Raw genomic sequence first — 20,579 nt, 5'->3', positions numbered from 1 at the left:
CTGAGCATTGTGTTGAGGAATTCTGACATCCGGCCAACAGAGTTATAAAAACAACCACTTAATACCTGCCTCTCGTCTCATTTTGTGATTTTATAAGTGCAGCACGGACTTTTTGCCCAATTGAAATCCATCTAAAAGGTCACCAGCAGTAGAAATGTAATCTAACACCTCTTACCGATGATATATGCTTGATTTAAAAACTTTCTGGCATGTATTTCCCCCCAGAAAAAGCCAAATTCCAAAGCAGAAAATTGCTACCATTACAGCGTAATGGGATAACAACCCAAAGAATAATCCCTCGCTAACAATGGTGAGGTTTGAAAAGACTCCTGTGAGTCCTGTTTGGTGTCTGCCAGGGGAGAGCTGCGTTTTACAGCCACCAACCGGCGATGTAATCTCCACTCAATGGAGACCTGGAGAGAGAGCCTCCACACGGGGGTCTCTGTCCCCTCCATCCATCCATCCGCTGACCCATCCATCCCATCCCTAAAGAAATGGACAGACCTCATTTCCATCCGACACACACTGCCTGAAAGGGTTGGGGGTCTTATGATCGGAAAGAATAAAACCGCAACAAGACAGGAAAGGATTGAGAGGAGGAGGGGAGTTTGGGGGGTGGGGTGGGGGGTAGATAGATGAATTAGCATTAGTGCTACAGATTAAAAAGAGCCTCTGATCTTCCAGGCTGGTCCTAATCATATACACCCTAAATGAATCATCCTGGGACTTCTCCCGAGTTAATTTCAGTGCAAGAATTAATTAACGCGAGAGCGAAGTGATGTATGCAGAGCGGCGGAAAAACAACAATGTAAACAACCCCAACAATGGGGTAATGATTGCAGGGGGCTAATTTGTGTCATAATGATTTGAATTTGATTTTGTGAAGTGAGCAGGATTAATGAGGGGAAACAAAAATGCTTTTTTGAAGATGAGGGGTTTCCAAACGGTGTGGAAGGGATGTTGGTACTTATTTCAGCTTCGTGGCGTGAATCCTGAATAATGCACTCGACATTGTGCAAGAATTACTGAACTTTGCCGCTGTGAACACTTCTAGTAGGAAAATTTGACAACCGATATCACAATTTTTTTCGTATTTACAAGTTTTCCTAATACTGGGTTTAGTTTTTGCAAAGCATTTTCAAAAGGTTGCTGCACGGTTTTGATTTTTGGATTATTTTTCCTTCAATTCCACGTAGCCATTGACTTCCATTGATTTGAGTGGGGTAATCCATCAGTTCTGCTTTGATTTCTGCCAATGTTACATGACTGCAATGAAATTTAGCAGCATTTTCATACCTCTTCACAATAATTTGTGTCACTCTAAGAGTCTACTAATAGATTTTTGTATCATATGAATGGAAATCAATGGCTAATAAACTGTTTCTAGGTCAAATTGCGTTAAATTATTTCAGTAAAAGACTATTTAAATGACCATAGCTACACCAACAGACATCCACAGTAAATTCAAGAACTTTAAGATCTGTATATTTACTTGGCATCAATGTTAAATCCACTTCATGCTTCAACATTTGCCCTCTCAGTCATCCAACCCCCCCAAGTAGGGAAAAGGGAGGTAGATATACAATTCCAGGTCTTGTGAGAGACTGGAGCCGTTGTTGTGTTAATACCAAACAGCACCATGTCCACGCAGCCTCCATGTGGAGCCGTACAGTGGGAGCAGACGGGGCATTTTGACAGTCAGGAGATCAAACTGTTTCCATATGACCACAGCTGGCATTCATCCAGGCCTGGGGCAACTACGCCTGCCTCACAGCCCGAGCTGAGGGCTCGTGCAAACTCAACAGCGGGTGTCGAGCATAAAGCCTGAGAATAAATCTTGAGTTTCAAAGACGATTTGAAATCTGATGCCCTTGCCCTACAACTGATTGATTTCCATGAGGCGAGTTTAATTCCCACAGAGGATACTCCGAATTCAAAAGGAAAAACCTCTTAGTGTAAAAAAGTCTTGATCTCCAACAATAAAAGCTACTATGTGTGGAGTTTCTATGTGATTGTGGCATTCTTCAAGTACTCTGATGGCTTAAGTGTTGTTTTGTTTTTGAATTGGTGGACTTGGAGAAAATAGGTCCTGTCTTTGTGCTGCTTTTAGCTCTTTATTCTCAGTGTCTGAGTGTAAATTGTTCTCTGCCACAGTGTCTTTTTTCATGGTGCCATTGGGGGGTGCCAAAGTTAGTTAGTTAATGGCTTTAAAGATGGGATTTCTACACTAAAGCATGCTCGATTGAACCAGTAAATATACTCTCTGAAAGCAGTTGGCTTTAAAAGAAATGTTTTTCCAATATGCACAGGCTATTTAAAGCAGCATTAATGTATTTGCTTTGGCACATGGGGTCACCTTAACAAGGCTAACATGTTAGCAAACAGTTGCCTCTTTACAGGCAGACATGAAGCAACATTTGCATTCATTCAGAGTCGTGTTTCTGGTAATTTGGCAGCACAGATGTTAGCATTAGCCATGAATGACAAGACCTTATGATTTTATGCGTTTTGGAAAGTACTGAATCACTGGTGTTTTTGTTTGTTCGCATACTTCCAGGTTAGTGTTTGAAGAGGTACGCTTTCCTTCACTTCATGCAGGTTTAGCCTTAAATAACAAAACATAAATAAAAAATATTCTTTTTTGCTGATGGAGAAAACAGAATTGACAAACAAATATCAAAATGTTGAAAACGGTACCACTGTCCCAACACATGAGAGACCGGAGAGAAACGGGGTTATATCGTCATGTTTGACAGGATAAAATGGTGAAATCACATGTGAATATGCTGCTATGAGTGTGTCAGTGTCGCAAAAGAGTGAGAACGCCTCATAAAAGAGCAGCAAAGCACTGGCCTCCATGGGCAGTAGATGAGGGACAAAGAGAATATACCGCACTGTTTTACGGCCCAGCCTGCAGCGAGGCATGATGGGAAGTAATAACCACATCATTACCAACAGCGCCTCAGCCTTGTCAGACGTCAGAGGAATAAAGGAAGCATGCAGAGTTCACTCTTGGTCTGCCAGTCTACCGCGCTGTAGGACCCTGTCACACATATGCACATGCTCATTCACACATATGCGCAAACATTTATCGGCCTGATGAAACACAATTGCACTTTCTGAAAGAGTTTATGCACAAACACACACTTGGAGACACACAGCTGGTTGTTTAGCTGCCAAGACAAGAGGCAGTGTTTCCGCCTGAGTTCTGCCAAGTTAGGTCAAAGGTCACATGATTCACTGGGAAGGTCCTGAGAGTGCTGCTCTCCATTGGATCACTCACTCATTATCAAATAACCGCATCAAATGGCACGAAGCCTCTGCGAGATCATGTGTAAATCTGCAGGAGGAGGGATAAGCACGGAGGCAGCTGGCGGGCTGGAGGACTGCAGCGGTTTTAGGGTAAGATGCAAACACACACACACCGAGTATGAACAAACACAAACACATGCCTGCTCGCTCCCTCGTGCAGATGTCAGGGATTCCTCCTCTGCTGCTCTCACTCTCAAACTCAAATCCACCTTAGCTGGGAGAAGTCGTTCAGCACATTACTGCCAGCGCAGGTTAATCAAGGTCTGCAATGACCTGTATAATGAATGTCATTGTAAGGAGATATAAGCCTTTATTAATGCATCTGTCAACAACTATAACTCCTCCTGTGGGCACCCATACATGCAGGCTGCTGCATAATATGGTGCAATGATAAATTTTCTTCCCAAAATGGAAGTTGAGAGCATTTTTCATTAAGAAACGTTCATGTGGGATGAAGAGTTTGGCAGTGTAAGGGTTAAAATACTACACCGTGCACACAATACAGCAATACATCCCTTAAATTTAGACTTAATTACCCTGAATGAAAGACTCAGCCATGCAAAGCTCCACCGGAGCCACAGAGGACATATTAATGTCATCAGAGATAACAGTTTTCATGGACTGAGCAGTACTCCCCATGATGAGTGTTCTGATCTCGATGCGTACAGTCAGTGGGGTTTCCCTTTAAGATCTCATTTCATTAAAACAACAGAAAAAATCTGCCAGTGCGCTGAAAATATTCCAGCATGTTTCCAAAGCAAACCAACTGGTTTCAAGTGTTTTCTCAAAACAAGATTCTAGAGAAGCTCCTCAGTTTTTCTTCTCTAACAGATGCCAATATTATTTTATGGAAAAGTCGTGAAACAGGTTCATTTGTATTTGAAACAGGATGAAATTGTTCTTACTGCCCTTTATACTTACTGCCCTTTTGCCGTGTGCAAAGCATTTTGAGGCAGATTTTGAGGGCGAGTTTCATGCACTGTGCTGCTGCTGCTGCACACCCCTCTCTCTACCCACAGGCATCTACACTCAGTCTGCAGACCTCAGTGCAAGTGAAGCCCCAATATCAGCGGCCCCCTGGAGGAGATAGAGACATAATGTAATATCTGATCACCCTCCATGTAATACCATAAGAACACAATGTCCTGGGAGGGAGACTTCATTACGATCTGTCCGTCAACAGCAGGCCAGCCAAGTTTAGACAAAGTTTTGGGTGATTCATTTTTTCAGTGGGCTTTTTTTTTTTTTTTTTTCTCCTTCATCTCAGGGAGCTACGTGTCAGTGCCAGAGACGCCGAGCAGGATAACTGCAGAAAAATGAGGAGAGGGCGCCAAGATTTGGTAGATTGTGCAAAAAGTATGCAAGAAGAGTACTGTTAAAAGCTGAAGGCATGTACAAAGAGATATACATGTGAGGAAAAACACACACGCACACACACACACACACACACACACACAATGCAAGCAATGTACACAGAGTCAAAATAGCCCAGTGTTTGAAAGGAAAGACCATAAAGTCAACCTTCAGAACAGCACTTTGTTAAATTACACCTCAACATCCACACACAATAGAGCCTGGTGAAATTAGGCCACTTCATCCATTTGCATAGGAAAATCACAGAGTGGGCAAAAAGGAGAAGAAGTAAAGGGTAAAAATAGCACATTGTCAACGAATGTAATCGAAACCAGAGCCACAGCTTTCTCTTCTGCCCTCCGAGAGCTCAAAACAGTCAGACTTTCCTTTCGTTTGCAGCTTGAGATATCACCAACTTTAATAAAAACATAACTTTTGTCTGACAGCAGAGGCGGGGAGGGCAGCTCAGGTACCCCGATCGCGAGCGAGAGCCTGAGTCACGTTGGCTGGATCCGCACATCTCTGCCCAGAACCCTCGCCAGCTGGTTTCAATTAAACAGGCCCGACTGGAGAGGGGAGAGGAAGGCCGCATTCACCAAAATGGCTAGCTATTTCAAGCCAGGAGTTCTTTCTGCTCTTCGTTTCTGACAGCAGATCAGTTGTTCGAAACTTCGTGTAAACACAGTGTTTTGTTTGCTATCGAGGGCCAGCCTTTGCTTTGCTGCCATGCGAGAGCCACACAGTATACCGTGCAAGATGGAAATGTTTGAACGCAAAGCTTGCATCCAGTGTGCTCTATGATATTCTGAAAAAGATGCTTCAGGATTATTGCTTTGGAAACACAGAGCAGCCGCGCCAACACCGAGCCGACTCTGATCCAAGAATCTCCTTGAATGAGATAATAATCCTCCAAAGTGAGGCTCATGCTCTGCAGTTATTGTCTCGGTGACCACAAGCTATTTTCCTGAGACGTTCCACTCAGCTTCTTGCTCAAACAACCGCAACCTTTCTGCAAAACGACCCATGGGAGGATGATGTGTACAGGCAATTTAACAAGTAGGGAAGCCTTTGTGTTGAGGAGGGTTTGTAAGGTGCTTCAGAGTCAACAGGGCTGCACAGAAACACCTGATAAGAAGCACCTGCCTGTTCAAGAAAAGTTTAAAAGGTCAGTTCACCCAAACGACAAAAGAAAACCTCTCATTGTCACCTCTAATGATACCTGGTTTGGCATCATTTGGCCAGTTTTTGAGAACTCTGCATTCATTTGAATTCAACTGGACACAGAAATTTAAGCGAAGTGACCCTTTAACCTTAAGTTTGTCTTCTTATTCCCGCTTTGGTTGCTTTAAAGTTTTAAAAACAATAGTGTATCATTTATATTCTGTAAATTCAATAAATACTGTGTGATGCACTATGTTTACATTGAGTGAAATATTTCAAACCAGGACTACATGTTTTTTATGGCTGCATCAGTGCTTTACATGGGAACATTTGAGACGATTAGAACATCATTTCAAACACTACAAATTGTGCCTGATATGTTTGGTATTTTTGGAAACTCTGGGATCTCCACTAGAAGTTAAAATAAAGCTCTGTGGGTTTGAGTAATGTTTGTCTGCACAGCATGACTTTGCCCACTACTGGTTTTAGAGGTACATAACACCACACAATTACCTCTTTACAAAAAAAGGGTGAAAAGGGATTTGAACAAAAAAAAAGGGACAACACTTTAAAAACTGCTATAACAAGGGGAAAACCCATTAGATTACATTAGATAGGCCAGTGGATTTTCAAGGCTCGAGGTGAGGCCAACTCGCTGTCAAGTGAAGAGCATGAACAGAATTACGACTAACACTCTCTTCGTGATTTTGAAAATCTAACAACTTGCACAGAATTTGAGTGCCGGAAAAGTCATGCAGGGACATTTTGAAAGCTGAAATATTTCAATTCAAAATTGAAAACAGCTGCAAATCGACTGTGGCTTGGCTTATTTTTTGAGTTAAGACCTGCACAGCAGAGCAAGCAAGACAAAGCAAGATTTTGCAAGGCTGAAAAGTCATATAATCACAACAACACAACTAGAAAACCTAAAAAATAAGTTCTGGACAAATGCTAAATCACAATATGGTAAGCCTCTTAATAAAGCTGGAGTGTGTGCTGCACACAGAGCAGGAGCTGCAGTGGATCTCTTGATGGAAAACTCATAAAATAAGAGGGGAGATAACAATAACACAGGCTCTCGCTCTCTGGTGCCAGTCTATCTTTGCTTGTCTCCTGCCTCTGACACTAAAGCCCTGCTCCAGCCCTCCCTCCCTTTGCTCCCAGCTCAAACCTCACTGCCCTCCTCCCTCCTTCCTTTCCTCCCTCCTCCTCCCATCTAGCTCCTAAATTATCTGGCCGGGCTGCAGGAGATACCCCTTCCTGCACGGGGTCGCTTGTCTTACCGCAGACTGCGGAGATGAGGTGTGTGCGTGCACGTGAGAACAGTGCATGCGATGCAGAAAATGCACATCCTCTCTCCCCTTCTCGTTTGATGTCCCTGGAGGCGGGAGGATCTGTGAAGGAGGCGACTGCACTAAATGTCACTTTGGAGGTGCCGCTGATGGACGGCCAGCGGGAAGTGAGATGTGCAAAAGAGCAGGAGCGAGCTCTTTTTCCTTTTTTTTGTTTTAAAGCAGAAAGCATGGAGGAGCAGGTCAGCGAGGCAGCACGGTGAAGCTTGAGCTCTGGAAACAATGGAACTTTGCTGTGTGTTTCTCTGCATGTGGATGTGTTCGAGTGTTTGTTGATGCTAGAGAGCTCGGTAAGTCACGTGTACGAACAAATCATTCTGTGGCTGGGATCCATTATTACCGCAGAGAATATGTGCCAAAATCAACCCTTCACTCTCCCTCTTTCTCTCTTACTCCCTTCGTTTTACAAGTGAAAGTAGTGGAACAATTTTTTTTTTTTAAACCTGGACAGACTTGGGTATATTTTATGGTCCCTTCACTGTCAGAGGAGAGCAGAGAAAAGTGATGAAGAAATCTCCAGGATGTAGTCATACTCAGGGAAAGATTTACTTCCCGGTGTAGCACTTGCTGAGGGAAAATGCACGACCCAGATCACAGCTATACCTGATCATCCCCACTTCGACTGCTCCCAATCAACCTTGCTGCGGTCGAGTGAGCCTAAAGCTTGGAAACTTAAGATCTCAGCTTCTGATGGACCCCTCTGATTGCACCTCCCCGTCGGTACCAAACGGTAAACGGCTCCCTTTTGATCACGCCTGAGTCTGCAGGAGGAAAGCACTCCCAGCGGATGTTAATGCTATTTCAGTCGCACATTTGGTCCGAGCATGTGTGCCTGAGACAGAGGAGTGACCCCTCCCAAATGAGGCGTGACAATCAAAGTCACAGAACAAGAGAAATGTATCTCTGATGTGAAAATAAACCTGATGATGCAAAACTCTGCAGAGCGTGCACAGCTCGGGCCGCATTCACTTATTATTCTAACCTCAGGTCCTGCATTGACTTTGCATGCGCAACCGCAGAGCTGAGAGAGTTTTCTTTTAATATACGTATATGCACATTCCCTTTATAAACATGATTTAGCGGCAAACCGAGTTGAAAAATAGAGTTTGTGAATAATTTGTGTTTTAACCTGTTTAGAGTAGCAGCTGGGTGGAGTTACCACACCAGGACAATTCAGTTTGCCACAGCAGACAATACAATGAGTGCTAAAAAGTTAAGACAATGCCACTGAAAAAGTTAATTTAGTGTACTTTTACATCAGTTTACTTTTACTAACAATATTGAGAGTTTCCTCATGCAGTAAAACTGACCCAGATCCAGTGCTGGGTGCTGAACAGTTAATGTGACATGGACAGAAAAATGCCACATGATGTTGTTTTCCCACTCTTTTGATCAGATCATTGCAGATTTAAACCAAATTCTGACAGATTTTGACACGTTTCTTTGCCGTTTATGACAGTAAATGAAGAGTTTTGGGGTTTTGAGCTGTTGGTTTGACAAAAGAAGAAAGATGAAGACTTCACATGGGGCTCTAAGAAACTGTGACAGGTTATCGACTAAATGGTAACTCAATTAGTCGTCACAAAAATCAGATTAATCGGTAATGAAAGCTATCGTTAGCTGCAAATGTTTAACAAATGCAACCTGTGACAAGACATCACAATACAAAAATGTTGGGCACCACTGATGTTAGATGAAATATCATCAAGTATCATGGAATATAATGTTAGAATTGAATGCTAAACATGACAAACAAGCAAGAAACACATTAAGGTGACGTCATGCTGGTGAAAAACTGTGCAACCGATCATGAATTTGTATAAAGGTCTGAATCTCTTCTGAAAATCCTGCTGAACTGTGCAGTTTAACAGCCTTTGGGGCTTGTGGCCAAAAAGTTAGTTTTGCTCTTTCATTACTAACATGATGCTTGGCTTCACTTTATAGAACATGACACAGCAGAACAATATGACCCCAGTCCCAACCTCTCGGCCCAGAGTTTGACAAACTGTGCATTACGAGCGGTGCCAGTCGCTGCTTATACAGCTCCGGTTAAAACTTCAGAGACTGAAAGCTATAAGGGCGCTATAGAAAAGCACAAAGCACCGCCACTTTAATATTCATCTGAAGTGGTCAAACTAGCTGGAGAGCAGCCGTAACTGCTCAACACTTATCCAAACAAAGTGAAACTGTGCCACAAAATAAATGAAACAAGGCAAACACTAACAAACAGTCTCATGTAATAAAAGGAGAAGACAGAAACCACCAGCTTCATTTAGGCTCACTTTAAATCTGCAGAGAAGACGTCACAAAGTACCCCAATGATCTTATTTGACAGTAATGTAATCATAATAATCTACATGAAACTGAATTATTTTGACTGTGGCTACCATTTAAAGTTCCCCTGCAGTGGAGAGGGAGTGTGGTCACTGTGTGTGTGCGCGTGTGTGTGTGCATCTGGCAGCATTTGCTTGCATGCATCTATGCATGAGCGAATATTTATCCAGTATTTATGGCGACGGTCTCGTCGTAAAAACGGACAGGCGCTCTGGGACGACCTGGCCTCCCGGGCCCCGGCTCGCCCACAGGTCCACCTGGAGCGACCACCTACCAGGAGGGCCCGGCAGATGCGCATCTCCTCGAACGCGTGACCAGCCAGATCACGGCGTGAATTACAAGGTCAGTTACGACTGGACTGGACCGTCAGCACTGCGTCTCCAGCACACGTGCACAAGCAAAGAGACACTCAAAAAAATCCCAATTAGACCATGAATTACAATACACGAGGAGCCAATTTGTTCTGCGTCATTCCTCTTCCAGTTGTTGTAAAATATCTCTTCTGAGGAACATGAAATTTTAATATTAAGCTTGTGTATGTTTTGAATGTAATCACAGTGTTTTTGGGGTTTTTTCTGTTCAGTTTGATTCGACAAAGAACAATAAATGCTCCGCTCGGGGGGATATCAGTATCGCTGTTCGACCTTTCTCTGGAAACTGCACTCATCAACATTTCAGTTTTTATTAATACTCTCACACGCAGACACAGAAACACAATCAAAAAGCAGAACTCGCATCGCATCGTCCAGCCGCACATGACCTTCTCCTCCCTGCCTCGCTGGCCTGGCTGGCTTGACGGGTTTTACATATTTTCAGAGAGGCTTTTTTCCCTCCTTTCCTCGACAACCTCAACCCCGCCTCTGACGCCGTAATCACATTCCCCTCAGAGTCCATGTTAGAGGAGGTTCACCATCACCAAAACACGGAGAAAGCAAAAGAGGGAATGAAAGAGGGACGGAAAGAAAAGCAAAGCGACTTTGAAGTGCCAACGAGATTTATGAATCAGGCTGATCCACAACACAGAGAGACACAAACAGATTCCCAGAGACGCTAAACAGGCAGGCAGGCACAGAAAGAGATGCAAAGGCATGAAGACACGCAGCCGATCAAAGAGGAGGATGAATATGACAGAGCTCAAGCTAACGCAGCACCAGCCCAACACTCATTTCTATGTCTGCACGGTGACGTCCAGACGCTCCTGCTCCCACCTGCTTAGGACATGATGAGGAGCCCTGGCCTTGCCTCTTCCTTCCCATGATTCCTTGCAATGCTGCTACTTCCAAAAAACAAAAATGTCTCCCTCCACCCCTCCTCTTCCTTCATTCCCACAGCTCCCGATAACACCGCCTGACATGTCCTGAACCCTCCCAAAAACACTTCTTTCTTCAATCTCACCACTCCAAACAGCTCCGCCGTACGTCGCTCACGGGTGAGGAGAAGGGAGGAAAGCTGGCTGACGGGAGCGTCCATACGCACTCCTAAATCTGCCAAGGCAAGACGCTGGCACAGACAAAAAAAATAACAAAAGGCTCCCGATCCGCGGCCGGGGCAGCGCAACACTTTATCTGCGAAGGCAAAACAAAGGAAGGCCTGTTGAACACTCCGGCTGTGTTTACTTTCAAGGGGGAACAATGGCTTTAAGGGGAGGGGGCAAGGACTGATGTGGCACTCGAGGGCCCCTCCAAAAAAAAAAAAAAAAAAAAAAAAAAACACACTTCATTTTGATTCACAGTGAGTTTAAGAAAACAGTTGTAGCCGTCCGGTCTATAGGGGCTGCAGGGTCTGAATGTGAGGAGGCAGATGAAGGGAAAGAGTCCAGAGGACGTCAACCAGAGAGAGAAATCTTTTCTACTTGTTCTCTGCGATTTCTTTCAAATCACAAGGATACATTTCTTTCTTTTAACAAGTACTCCAACAAAAAAATTAAAATAGGTTTTGAAAGTGGATCACAAAAAATCTGCAGCCATTAGATTCATTTAAGCACAAACATACTGTCAGCAGTGTAACACACCTGATCTCCAGAGGTCAAACTAGTAAAACACAAGGAGCAAAAGGCCATATTTGTACATATTTTGTTAAAAATGTGTGTTGGAAACAGCCTGACCTACTGGTGGACTTGAGAAGTTTCTATGGATTTACTGATACCAGCCAAAAAAATCAACATATCAACATTTAACTAACTGTCTGTGATGAATCTGATCTGACTCAACCTGCCACAATCTGACGAGCCAAAGCCAACGACTCTGAAGAGTTCAGATACTAAACGATGATTTCCTTAAGACTCACCCATCGTACGTAATAGGTGCGCCCGTTCCCTTATTCTGCTCTTAAAAATCAACATATGAACTGGACAGTGTCAAAATTATAAAGTCAAATAAAGTTGCAGTAACTGCAAGTAGAACTGCAACAATTAGCTTATTAATGGAAAAAATTAATCGCAGAGTATTTTGATAATCAATTACTGGTTCAAGTTATTTTCAAGCAAAAATGTCAAACTTGCTGCTGCTGCTTCTTAAATGTGAGAATTTGCAGCTTTTCCACGTCGTTTATGATGTAAATGAAGAGTTGATTATAAAAAATCGTTAGTTGCAGTCCCAGTTGCAAGATGTCGAGCATATAAAAACACAAGCAATAAAAAAAACATCTCAAGGGCAGATCTGTGCTTCTCTCTAACAAACACCCTAATTAGTGATGATGCAGGTGCTTCGCTTCACTGATCAAGTTGTGGCCACAAGTGGAATCGATACTGAGAAACCTGTCATAGGTGTTTGATTGTGAATTTAGTCAGTGTAAGTTAGGGGAGGGGGGCTTCTCTCCACCTCTAAACGAGGACATCGCAGGATGTGATGAATCAAAACTTGGAGTGAAATAAAAAACATCCTCCTGAACACTATGAATGGAATCTGGGTTCGCTAACAATGAATGAATCTGCTGCCAAGAGATTTTATATCAGCATCTTTATCTGTGCAGCTACTGAGAGGAAGCAACACAAAGACTTCTGGGTAATGAAGTCATTCCCATGGCATTTCAAACTGACACTTAGAAGCTGCTGAAGCAGAACGACCAAACACGATCATCTAAATTTCTCTAAGTCAACTCACGACCAATGCACATCATACAAGAGCCAGATGTGAGGCAAAGGGCACATACAGTCCTGCAATGACAGACGTGATCAACAATCACTGACAATGAAACTTTATGAGATGCCAAGAAGGTCAGGAAAAACCCCCAGAATCCCCTCTCTCCACTCTTTCCACTGCGGGCCCAGCAGGGTCCTGAGTTGTTTAAGATCACGACTGTCGATAAAGCATGTCCAGCCAAATTCTCTTTGTTTGAGCGTTTCCAAAACATCACACACGGTGCATAGCAGAGGGAAAGAAATGCCAGCTTTCCCTCATGCATCCAATCAATGGGGAAAATGGGAAATGGAGAATGTGAAAGGGTCACAACCCCAGGGGTGGATATAATCCCCCAGTTGCTACTGGGTATCTGGTATATAAACACTGCACTGGAAAAACATTAGTCTAAGTCTGAAAGTTTACACTATTGTATCACGCTGTCCTTTGAGATCCCACTGAAAGAGTAGACACACGTAGCATTAATACGACCTGTTGAGTTCTGCTATTAAAAATAAAGCCATAAAGACCACTGCCCATCGCATTTCAGCTCAAAAGCAGCCCTTATTTCCAAATGTGGAAGGTCATTTGAATTCCTCCAAGTTATTAGATCTCACGCTTCTCAAAATGGAGAGATTGACTATTCAGCCAGGTGGTATGGTAAAGTCATCTCTCCAAGGGGTGAGAAAGTTCAAGCTTAGCATGAAACCAATCTAGTTTAAGGTTTGGGAATGGAGCACTGAGGCACTATATTCTCTCATTAGCCCGACAGTAGAGTCTGCAGGAAAGCAGATTGCCATCTTCGCTGCAGGCAAAGTGAGAGAACATTTGATATTCCCATTTGGCCCAGGCAAACCTTTAAGTTAACTTAGCTAACACGATTTTGCCAAGTAATCCTTGATTTCAATAATATGTGAGCGTGTCTCCAAATAACTGATTGCTGTATTGGATTTCAGCTTCAATATTTGCAGAGGTTGAAAAGGCATCAATAACAACTGTCAAAAGGCATCCTGCTAATCTTAAACTGTTAAATCATTTCACATCAGGCATCACTAACACGAAACATATTGAAGAGGAGGAGAAGCTTACACCTTTTTGTTTTTTCTCTGAAAAGTACAACTTAAATGCAGTATGTGTGTCATCAAGTCTGTAATAACATGGCATTTCAAGTCCCGGTTAAAAAATTCCAAAAACATATATAGCCTCACATTTGTTTTTCATTTGACTAGCGGCTAAGACTTAGCCACCCATAACTGGGTTTAGGGTTCCCGCATTACACTACAGAGAATTTAACCCCCTCTTTCTTTAAGGAGAGACTGAAAAAGGTGCATCGCAGAATGCAAACTCAGTGGATAGCTTAAGTTTCACTCCCCCTGCCCTCAGTGTCTTTTCACAGAGTCTTAAAGGGTCACCCAATTTTAATGGTCACTTATTGCCTGTGGAGCAGTTCCCGGTGGTATAAAGGTACCCCAAGACCACCCCAGTGCCCAAACAGCCTCAGGGGCTCAAAGTAATACTGACACTGATGATGCATACCTGCACTACAAGACCTTATGAGTTACTCTTTTTTCATTTCTGCTTGAGGCACTGTAGAAGCCATCACTGGCCTTGAACCTGAAACAGCAGCCCTGAATGATTTATGTCTACAGTGGGGAAATTAAAAAGGGGTCCTTTTTTTGATTTGTGCAGTTCATATCCGCTGATAAGAATATCTCAGTTCATGAGAGCAGGAGAAGAGCTTGTGCAGAATTCATGCAACACTCATTTCCCTTTGCCAGACTGCTCAAATATTAGAGGAGGCACATTCATGATGAATTGTTATGGCTAGTATGTTTTTGGAAACGGGAACAATAAAGTTATCATGCCAACGAACAAGGCCCTCTTACCCGTGTCCAAGAAAATTATGATTTAATATAACGCAGAGCTATGCGTAAAAAAGGAATTTAATTAATGAGCAGACAAATGCAATAGGTGGCTCTGTTTTATGTGTGACTTGGACAGTCTCGCTCCCCATTTTTTTCCAGTTCAAAGCTTGATCTCATTACACTTATTCCATCCAAATGTCTATAGCAAATGCCAGCATGTGAGTTCATGCCCTCCCCCTGCCAAACAGATCAAATAGACCAATAGAGCAAAATATAAGGTGGCTTTCCAGTACCTGTAGAGAATAGAGAAGTCAGCAGTGTACTAACCTCAGCACGCTGTGTTCTGGGCTGGCTGGCGTCTGTCTCGATGGCATACACATCCACCAGGTACAGGTCGGAGCCTTGTTCTCGGTCCAGCTCTGCTGCCGTCTGTATCACTCCAGTGTGGCGGCCGATGGTGAAAAGGCGTCCCACGGCTTTTCCGCCACTGCGAACCGCCACGATGAAATACTCCACTTTGGTCGCTGAGCCCCGCGGGCTGGAGGCATCCAGGGAGATGACGTTGGTGCCTGGCGGCTGGCCCTCTTTGAGGATAGTGATGTATTTCGGCTGGGAGAAAACAGGCCCGTCCATCCCTTGAAGGATGATGGTCAGCTCAGTTCTGGAGGTCTTGCGGTCTGTGCCGTGGTCTGTGGCTGACACAGTGAGGGTGTACATGAGCCGGGACGGTACCAGCTGGGAGGCCAGGCGAATATCTCCACTGTACCTGTCCATGATGAAAGTGTTAGCGTCCCCTTCCACGAGCTCGTACTCCACTTCCCCGTTTGCGCCCTCATCAGGGTCAAAGGCCACCACTGTTGTCAGGATAGAGCCGATGACGATGTTGGGCTCAGCCACAAGGGCGTTCTGGGACACAAAACTGGGAATGTTATCATTCTGGTCTGTGACCCATATTGTGACATTTTTCAGGGCAAAGCGGCGGAATTCAACTGGAACAGCCTGGTCAGTCGCTTTGATTGTCAGTTCGAACAGATTTGAAAACTCCCTGTCAACTTCCTTGTTGGTGAATATGAGCCCGGTGATTGGGTCAATGCTGAAGTGGTTTCCCCGGGGAATCTGTTGAACAATGGAGTATTCCAGCAGCCCATTTATGTCTGCGTCTGTGTCATGAGCTGTAATTGTCATGACTGAGGCTGAGATGGGGAGATTTTCTGGGATGGATTTGAAAATGTCACCAGGGGTAAATATGGGAGGGTTGTCGTTAAAATCCCTGACATGAATGACCACAGGAATGGATGAGGAGCGGGGTGGTCTGCCATTATCCTTAGCAGTGATGTTGAGTTTGTAAAATGACTGAGTTTCATAGTCCAGCTTTTTAACCAAAAAGATGCTGCCGGTGTTGGGGCTGATACTGAAAGTGCCGTGGTTATTTGTGGCTGTGATGCTGTACGTTATGTCTGCGTTCTGACCAGAATCTGCATCTGTGGCGGTCACAGAGGCCACCAGCTCCCCTATCCTCATGTTTTCCAGGACATCCACAGACAGTGAGGATTTAGGGAAGGAGGGGGAGTTGTCATTCTCATCCAGGATGCTGATACTAAGCATACAGGAGGAGGACAAGGGCACAGCTCCAGCATCAACAGCTATTATTTTCAATGAATAGGAGGATGTGGATTCATAGTCCAGCTTTCCTACTAAAGTAACCTGTCCAGAGCTGCTATCAATGGTGAACTGTCGTTCCTCGTTGCCTTCAGGGATGTGATAATGAACCAGTCCATTTTTGTTCTCATCCACATCGGAGGCGGAGACCCGCAGCAGTTGTGTCATGTTCTGGGCTGACTCAGAGATGGAAGCCTGGTAAATGTCTTTAGTGAATTTAGGCGGGTTGTCGTTGATGTCTTGAATGTAAACTTGCACTTTCGCCTGGTCTCTGAGGGGCTTGGGGAGTCCCTGGTCTGACGAGACGACCACAAAGCTGAAGACGGCGGCGCCTCTTTGTCTCATGAGTGACTCGCGATCGAACTGCAGCGTGCTGGTCAACTCCCCTGTGATGGCGTTCAGCTCAAAGTTGGGCTGTGGAGTCTCAAATGTATATCTGACCTCACTGTTTGGGCCAAAGTCCTTATCCTCGGCAAAAACACGCCCCACCAGCGACCCCCTCTTCTGCTCTTCCTCAAAATGAAACACATAATTGGTGCTGTTAAAGAGGGGACGGTTGTCGTTTACGTCATCGAGGATCACGCTGACATTGACGGTGGCGCTAAGTGGTTCCACAGCCCGGTCTTTGGCCACAACCACTAAGTTATATCTGTCCTGAATCTCTCGGTCCAGCTCTGCTTTGATATACAAATGCCCATCTGGAAAAATGCCAAACACATCACCTGTGTTGCCACCAGCGATGTCATACATAATCTCCCCATTAAGACCAGAGTCTTTGTCGGTGGCCTCCACTTTGAAAAAGCGGCTGTTGACAGGCTCAGACTCCAGGATGATGACCTCATAGGAAAGCTGGTCAAACACTGGCGAGTTGTCGTTGACGTCATAAACGCTGACAATGAGGATGAGGCTGGAGGTGTGCTTGGGGACCCCCATGTCTGCTGCAATGACCTCGACCTCATAAGAGCTTGTGGTGACCTCCAGCGGCCCGGTCAGTGTGATGAGGCCATGCTTCTCATGAATATGAAAAAGGCCTTTGGGGTTTTGTTTGAGGCTGTAAACCACCATTCCATTTGTGCCTTCATCGGGATCTGAAGCTTTGGCCTGGAATATGACATGACCTGTGCTCCAGTTTTCCACCGCACTCACATGCTCCACAGCGTGAATGAAATGAGGGGCATTATCGTTTAAGTCCTTCACAGTGATGTTAACAAAGGCCTCTCCTGTGATCTCCCCAGCTCTGGCTACAACTTTCAGCTGATAAAAACCCTGCTCCTCTCTGTCTATCTGGCTCAACGCTGTGATCTGACCTGCGCTGTTCACAGCAAAAACCCCCCTCTGGTCCCCCGAAGTGATTAGATATGAAATGTTTGTGTTTAAATCCACAGTGGTGGCTGACACGGTCCCTATAACTGTCCCGACACCCACATTTTCAAACATGACAAAGCTGTACCCTTTCTGGCTAAAGACCGGTGGGTTATCCTGTGTGTCTATGACAGTTACAGTCACTATGGCCTGGGTGTGTGAGCGCAGGCCGCTACCATCTGCTGCTGTCACCTGCAGCTGGTAAGCAGTTTTCTCCTCTCTATCCAGGGGAACAAGCGTGGTAATCCTCCCCGTGTTGCTATTAATGCGAAATTTGGAAGCGTCTCCAGCTGTAATTATATATTTGATTGTGCCATTTCGACCCAAATCAGGATCTGTGGCTGAAACGGTGGTTACATAAGAACCCGAGGGCTCGTTCTCTTTAACATTGGCAAAATACTGCACAGGGTAGAAAACTGGCCTATTGTCATTGATATCCCTCAGAGTGATGTTGACTTTTCCTACAGAGTGCAGCTGAGGGCTGCCTGCGTCTGCTGCCTGGATGTGCAGTAAGTAGGAGGCCTGATCCTCCCTGTCTAGCTCCACGGCTGTGCTTAATCGCCCTGACACGGCATCCAGGCGAAACAGCTCCTGGACTGCGGCTGGAGTCTCTGCATCAAATGAGAACCGGATAGTTCCATTGGCCCCGAGGTCGTCATCTGAGGCAGACAGCACCACCAGCTCAGTGCCGGCAGGAGCGTGCTCCATCAGGGAAACATGAAATGTGCTCTGGGTAAATGTGGGCACTTGGTCATTCACATCAGTGATGTTGACTATAAGTTTAGTGTAAGAAATCTTGGGCTGCAGCCCCTGGTCTTTGGCACTAATGTTTAGCACAATTTCAGATGCTATTTCCCTATCCAGCAAAGCGGCGCTAGTAACCAGACCACTGTTTTCACTGATGGAGAACCAGCCCAAAGCATTTCCAGACACCAGGGAGTAGCGCAGGTTGGCATTCTGCCCAGAGTCACCATCTGTTGCAGAAACCCCTTTAATGTAGCTGCCTTTTGGTATGTCTTCACTGATATCTACTCTGTACAGTGTTTCCTGGAATATGGGTGGGTGATCATTGATATCATTCACAAAAATAACCAGACTGGCAAAGGAGGACCTAGCGATAGGCTTGCCATTGTCTGACACAGACACAGTCAGGTTGTACGAGGAGATTCTCTCTCTGTCTAATACACTGGCCACTTTGATCAGACTTAAATTGGGCACAGGAGACGTGTGCACTTCAAAGTGCCTCTGCTCGTTACCTCCTAAGATTGAAACAGATATGTTACCGTTAGCTGTGGGGGAGTCTGAATCTGAAACAGTGAGCAAAGCCACAACAGTGCCAATCTGTGCATTCTCATCAACAGAAGCAAATTTAGAAGTTGTGGGAAAATACCTAAACTTGACCACTGGGTCGTTATCATTCACATCTAAAAGTTTGATTGTGGCTTCTGTTCTGCCTGACAGCGAGGGCACGCCGTTGTCTACTGCATGAATAGTCAGGGAGTACTCTTTCTTACTCTCATAATCCAAACCCTCTTTTATAATAATAATACCAGCTTTAGGGTCAATTTGGAAAGGTGTCCCTTCATCTAAGAAGTACCTGATCTCAGCATTGGCTCCCTCATCAAGATCTGATGCTGTGATCTGCAGAATACTTGAGCCTACTGCCGCATCCTCAAAAACACTGGTTTGATACTGATCTTGATCAAAAATAGGGGGGTTGTCATTTATGTCTTGAATGGTGACGTTTACTTGCAGGTAGCCAAACTTTTTCGGGTCTCCTTTGTCCTCCACTTCAATCATGAGCTGGTAGAAAGGAGTAACTTCCCTGTCCAAGCCTCCAGTTGAAACAAGGTGCAAGAATGCCCCCTCTCCACTAGGATTGACTGTAATATCCAAGCGGAATTTCCTCTGCTCGTTGCCTTTCACTATTCTGTAGGTGGTGTGATCAACTCCGTTACTTCCAATGTCTGAGTCTGTGGCGGTGTCCAGAATCACCTGCCTGCCGCTGCTGGCGTCCTCCTTGAAAGACACGACAATCGACGCGTCTGGAAACACCGGGGAGTTATCATTGATATCCAAAACTACTATCCTGACCTCCGTCGGGTAGGTTGGTTGACTGGACAGCACCACGACGTTGATGACATCACTTTGCAAAACCTCTCTGTCAATCACGGAGGAGGTGTAAATGACTCCAGTGGTGCCGTTAATTGAGAAAAGTTTGTGGCTCTCGCTGAAGCGGTACGTGAAGCTGGGCTTGGTCTCTATCGTGCCCACGTAGGTACCGATGGGCTGCTCCTCCAGGACCTGAAACTCTTGACGGACTTGGCTGGATGCTGAGTACTGCGACAGAGTCCATAACATCAGTAAAATCAAATGAAACCGGCCTAAGCCCCTACCTGTGAGCGCCATGGTCAGTTAGCCAGTCCACCTTTCTCAGACAGAGTCCATGCCTATGATGCATCAACTTTAGTGAGGTTGGACGAGTCACTAAAGCATTGTATTCCAGCAAATGTGCAGAGAAAACTCAAAAGAGAAACCCAGCAACGACTCTTTGCGCACTTATTCGGTGTCCAAAAGTACTCCAGAAGTGCCGTTTTATCCTGCGCAGCGCTGCGTTTCACTGCAGCCAAATCCTCTGAATGGAGAGAATGATCCCTAGTTTCGTTTCAACTCCTCAAACTGCATTTTCAGAGCGGAATCTGTCCATCCCTCCACAGACAAGACAAAACAAAACAAAAGTTCCTGGCTCCTTAAAGACGCGCGGAGAAAAGTTTATCCAAAGTTAGGGCGCAAGTGAGCGGCGCTGAGTGTGTGCAGGCGGCTGAGCCTCCGCACCGTCCCGTGGAATAACGGTGCAGGCGCTTCAGTCATATTGTGCTCAGGAGTCCCAGTAAGTTGGGACAAAGCTGGAGTTCGGCAAACTCCCTCCCATCACTGATCCCATTGGATAGCGGCGCTCCTGCCCGCCTCCCGCCACCCTCCTCCCTCTATTGTGCAGCGCAGCCCGCTGTCCCCGCCCGTGGAAGGCTGTCAGTCAAATAAGACAGGTAACGATGCCCTTAATT

At 45.1% G+C, this 20,579-nt stretch overlaps 1 protein-coding gene across 2 annotated transcripts in view; it reads right to left on the bottom strand.

Annotated features, from left to right (window-relative positions):
- Nucleotides 1-20,279, bottom strand: part of fat4 (FAT atypical cadherin 4) — a 103,774-nt gene extending 83,495 nt beyond the window's left edge. For both annotated transcript variants that reach the window (XM_076738995.1, XM_076738996.1), the window contains exon 1: nt 14,821-20,279. In XM_076738995.1, the coding sequence (XP_076595110.1) occupies nt 14,821-19,923 (5,103 nt within the window). In that variant the 5' untranslated portion in view covers nt 19,924-20,279. The remainder of the gene's footprint in view (nt 1-14,820) is intronic.
- Between the last annotated feature and the right edge of the window lie 300 nt (nt 20,280-20,579).

Source organism: Chaetodon auriga, chromosome 9 (genome assembly GCF_051107435.1).
Source record: "Chaetodon auriga isolate fChaAug3 chromosome 9, fChaAug3.hap1, whole genome shotgun sequence".
Lineage (NCBI taxonomy): Eukaryota > Metazoa > Chordata > Actinopteri > Chaetodontiformes > Chaetodontidae > Chaetodon > Chaetodon auriga.
This window is presented reverse-complemented; position numbering and strand designations above follow the sequence as displayed.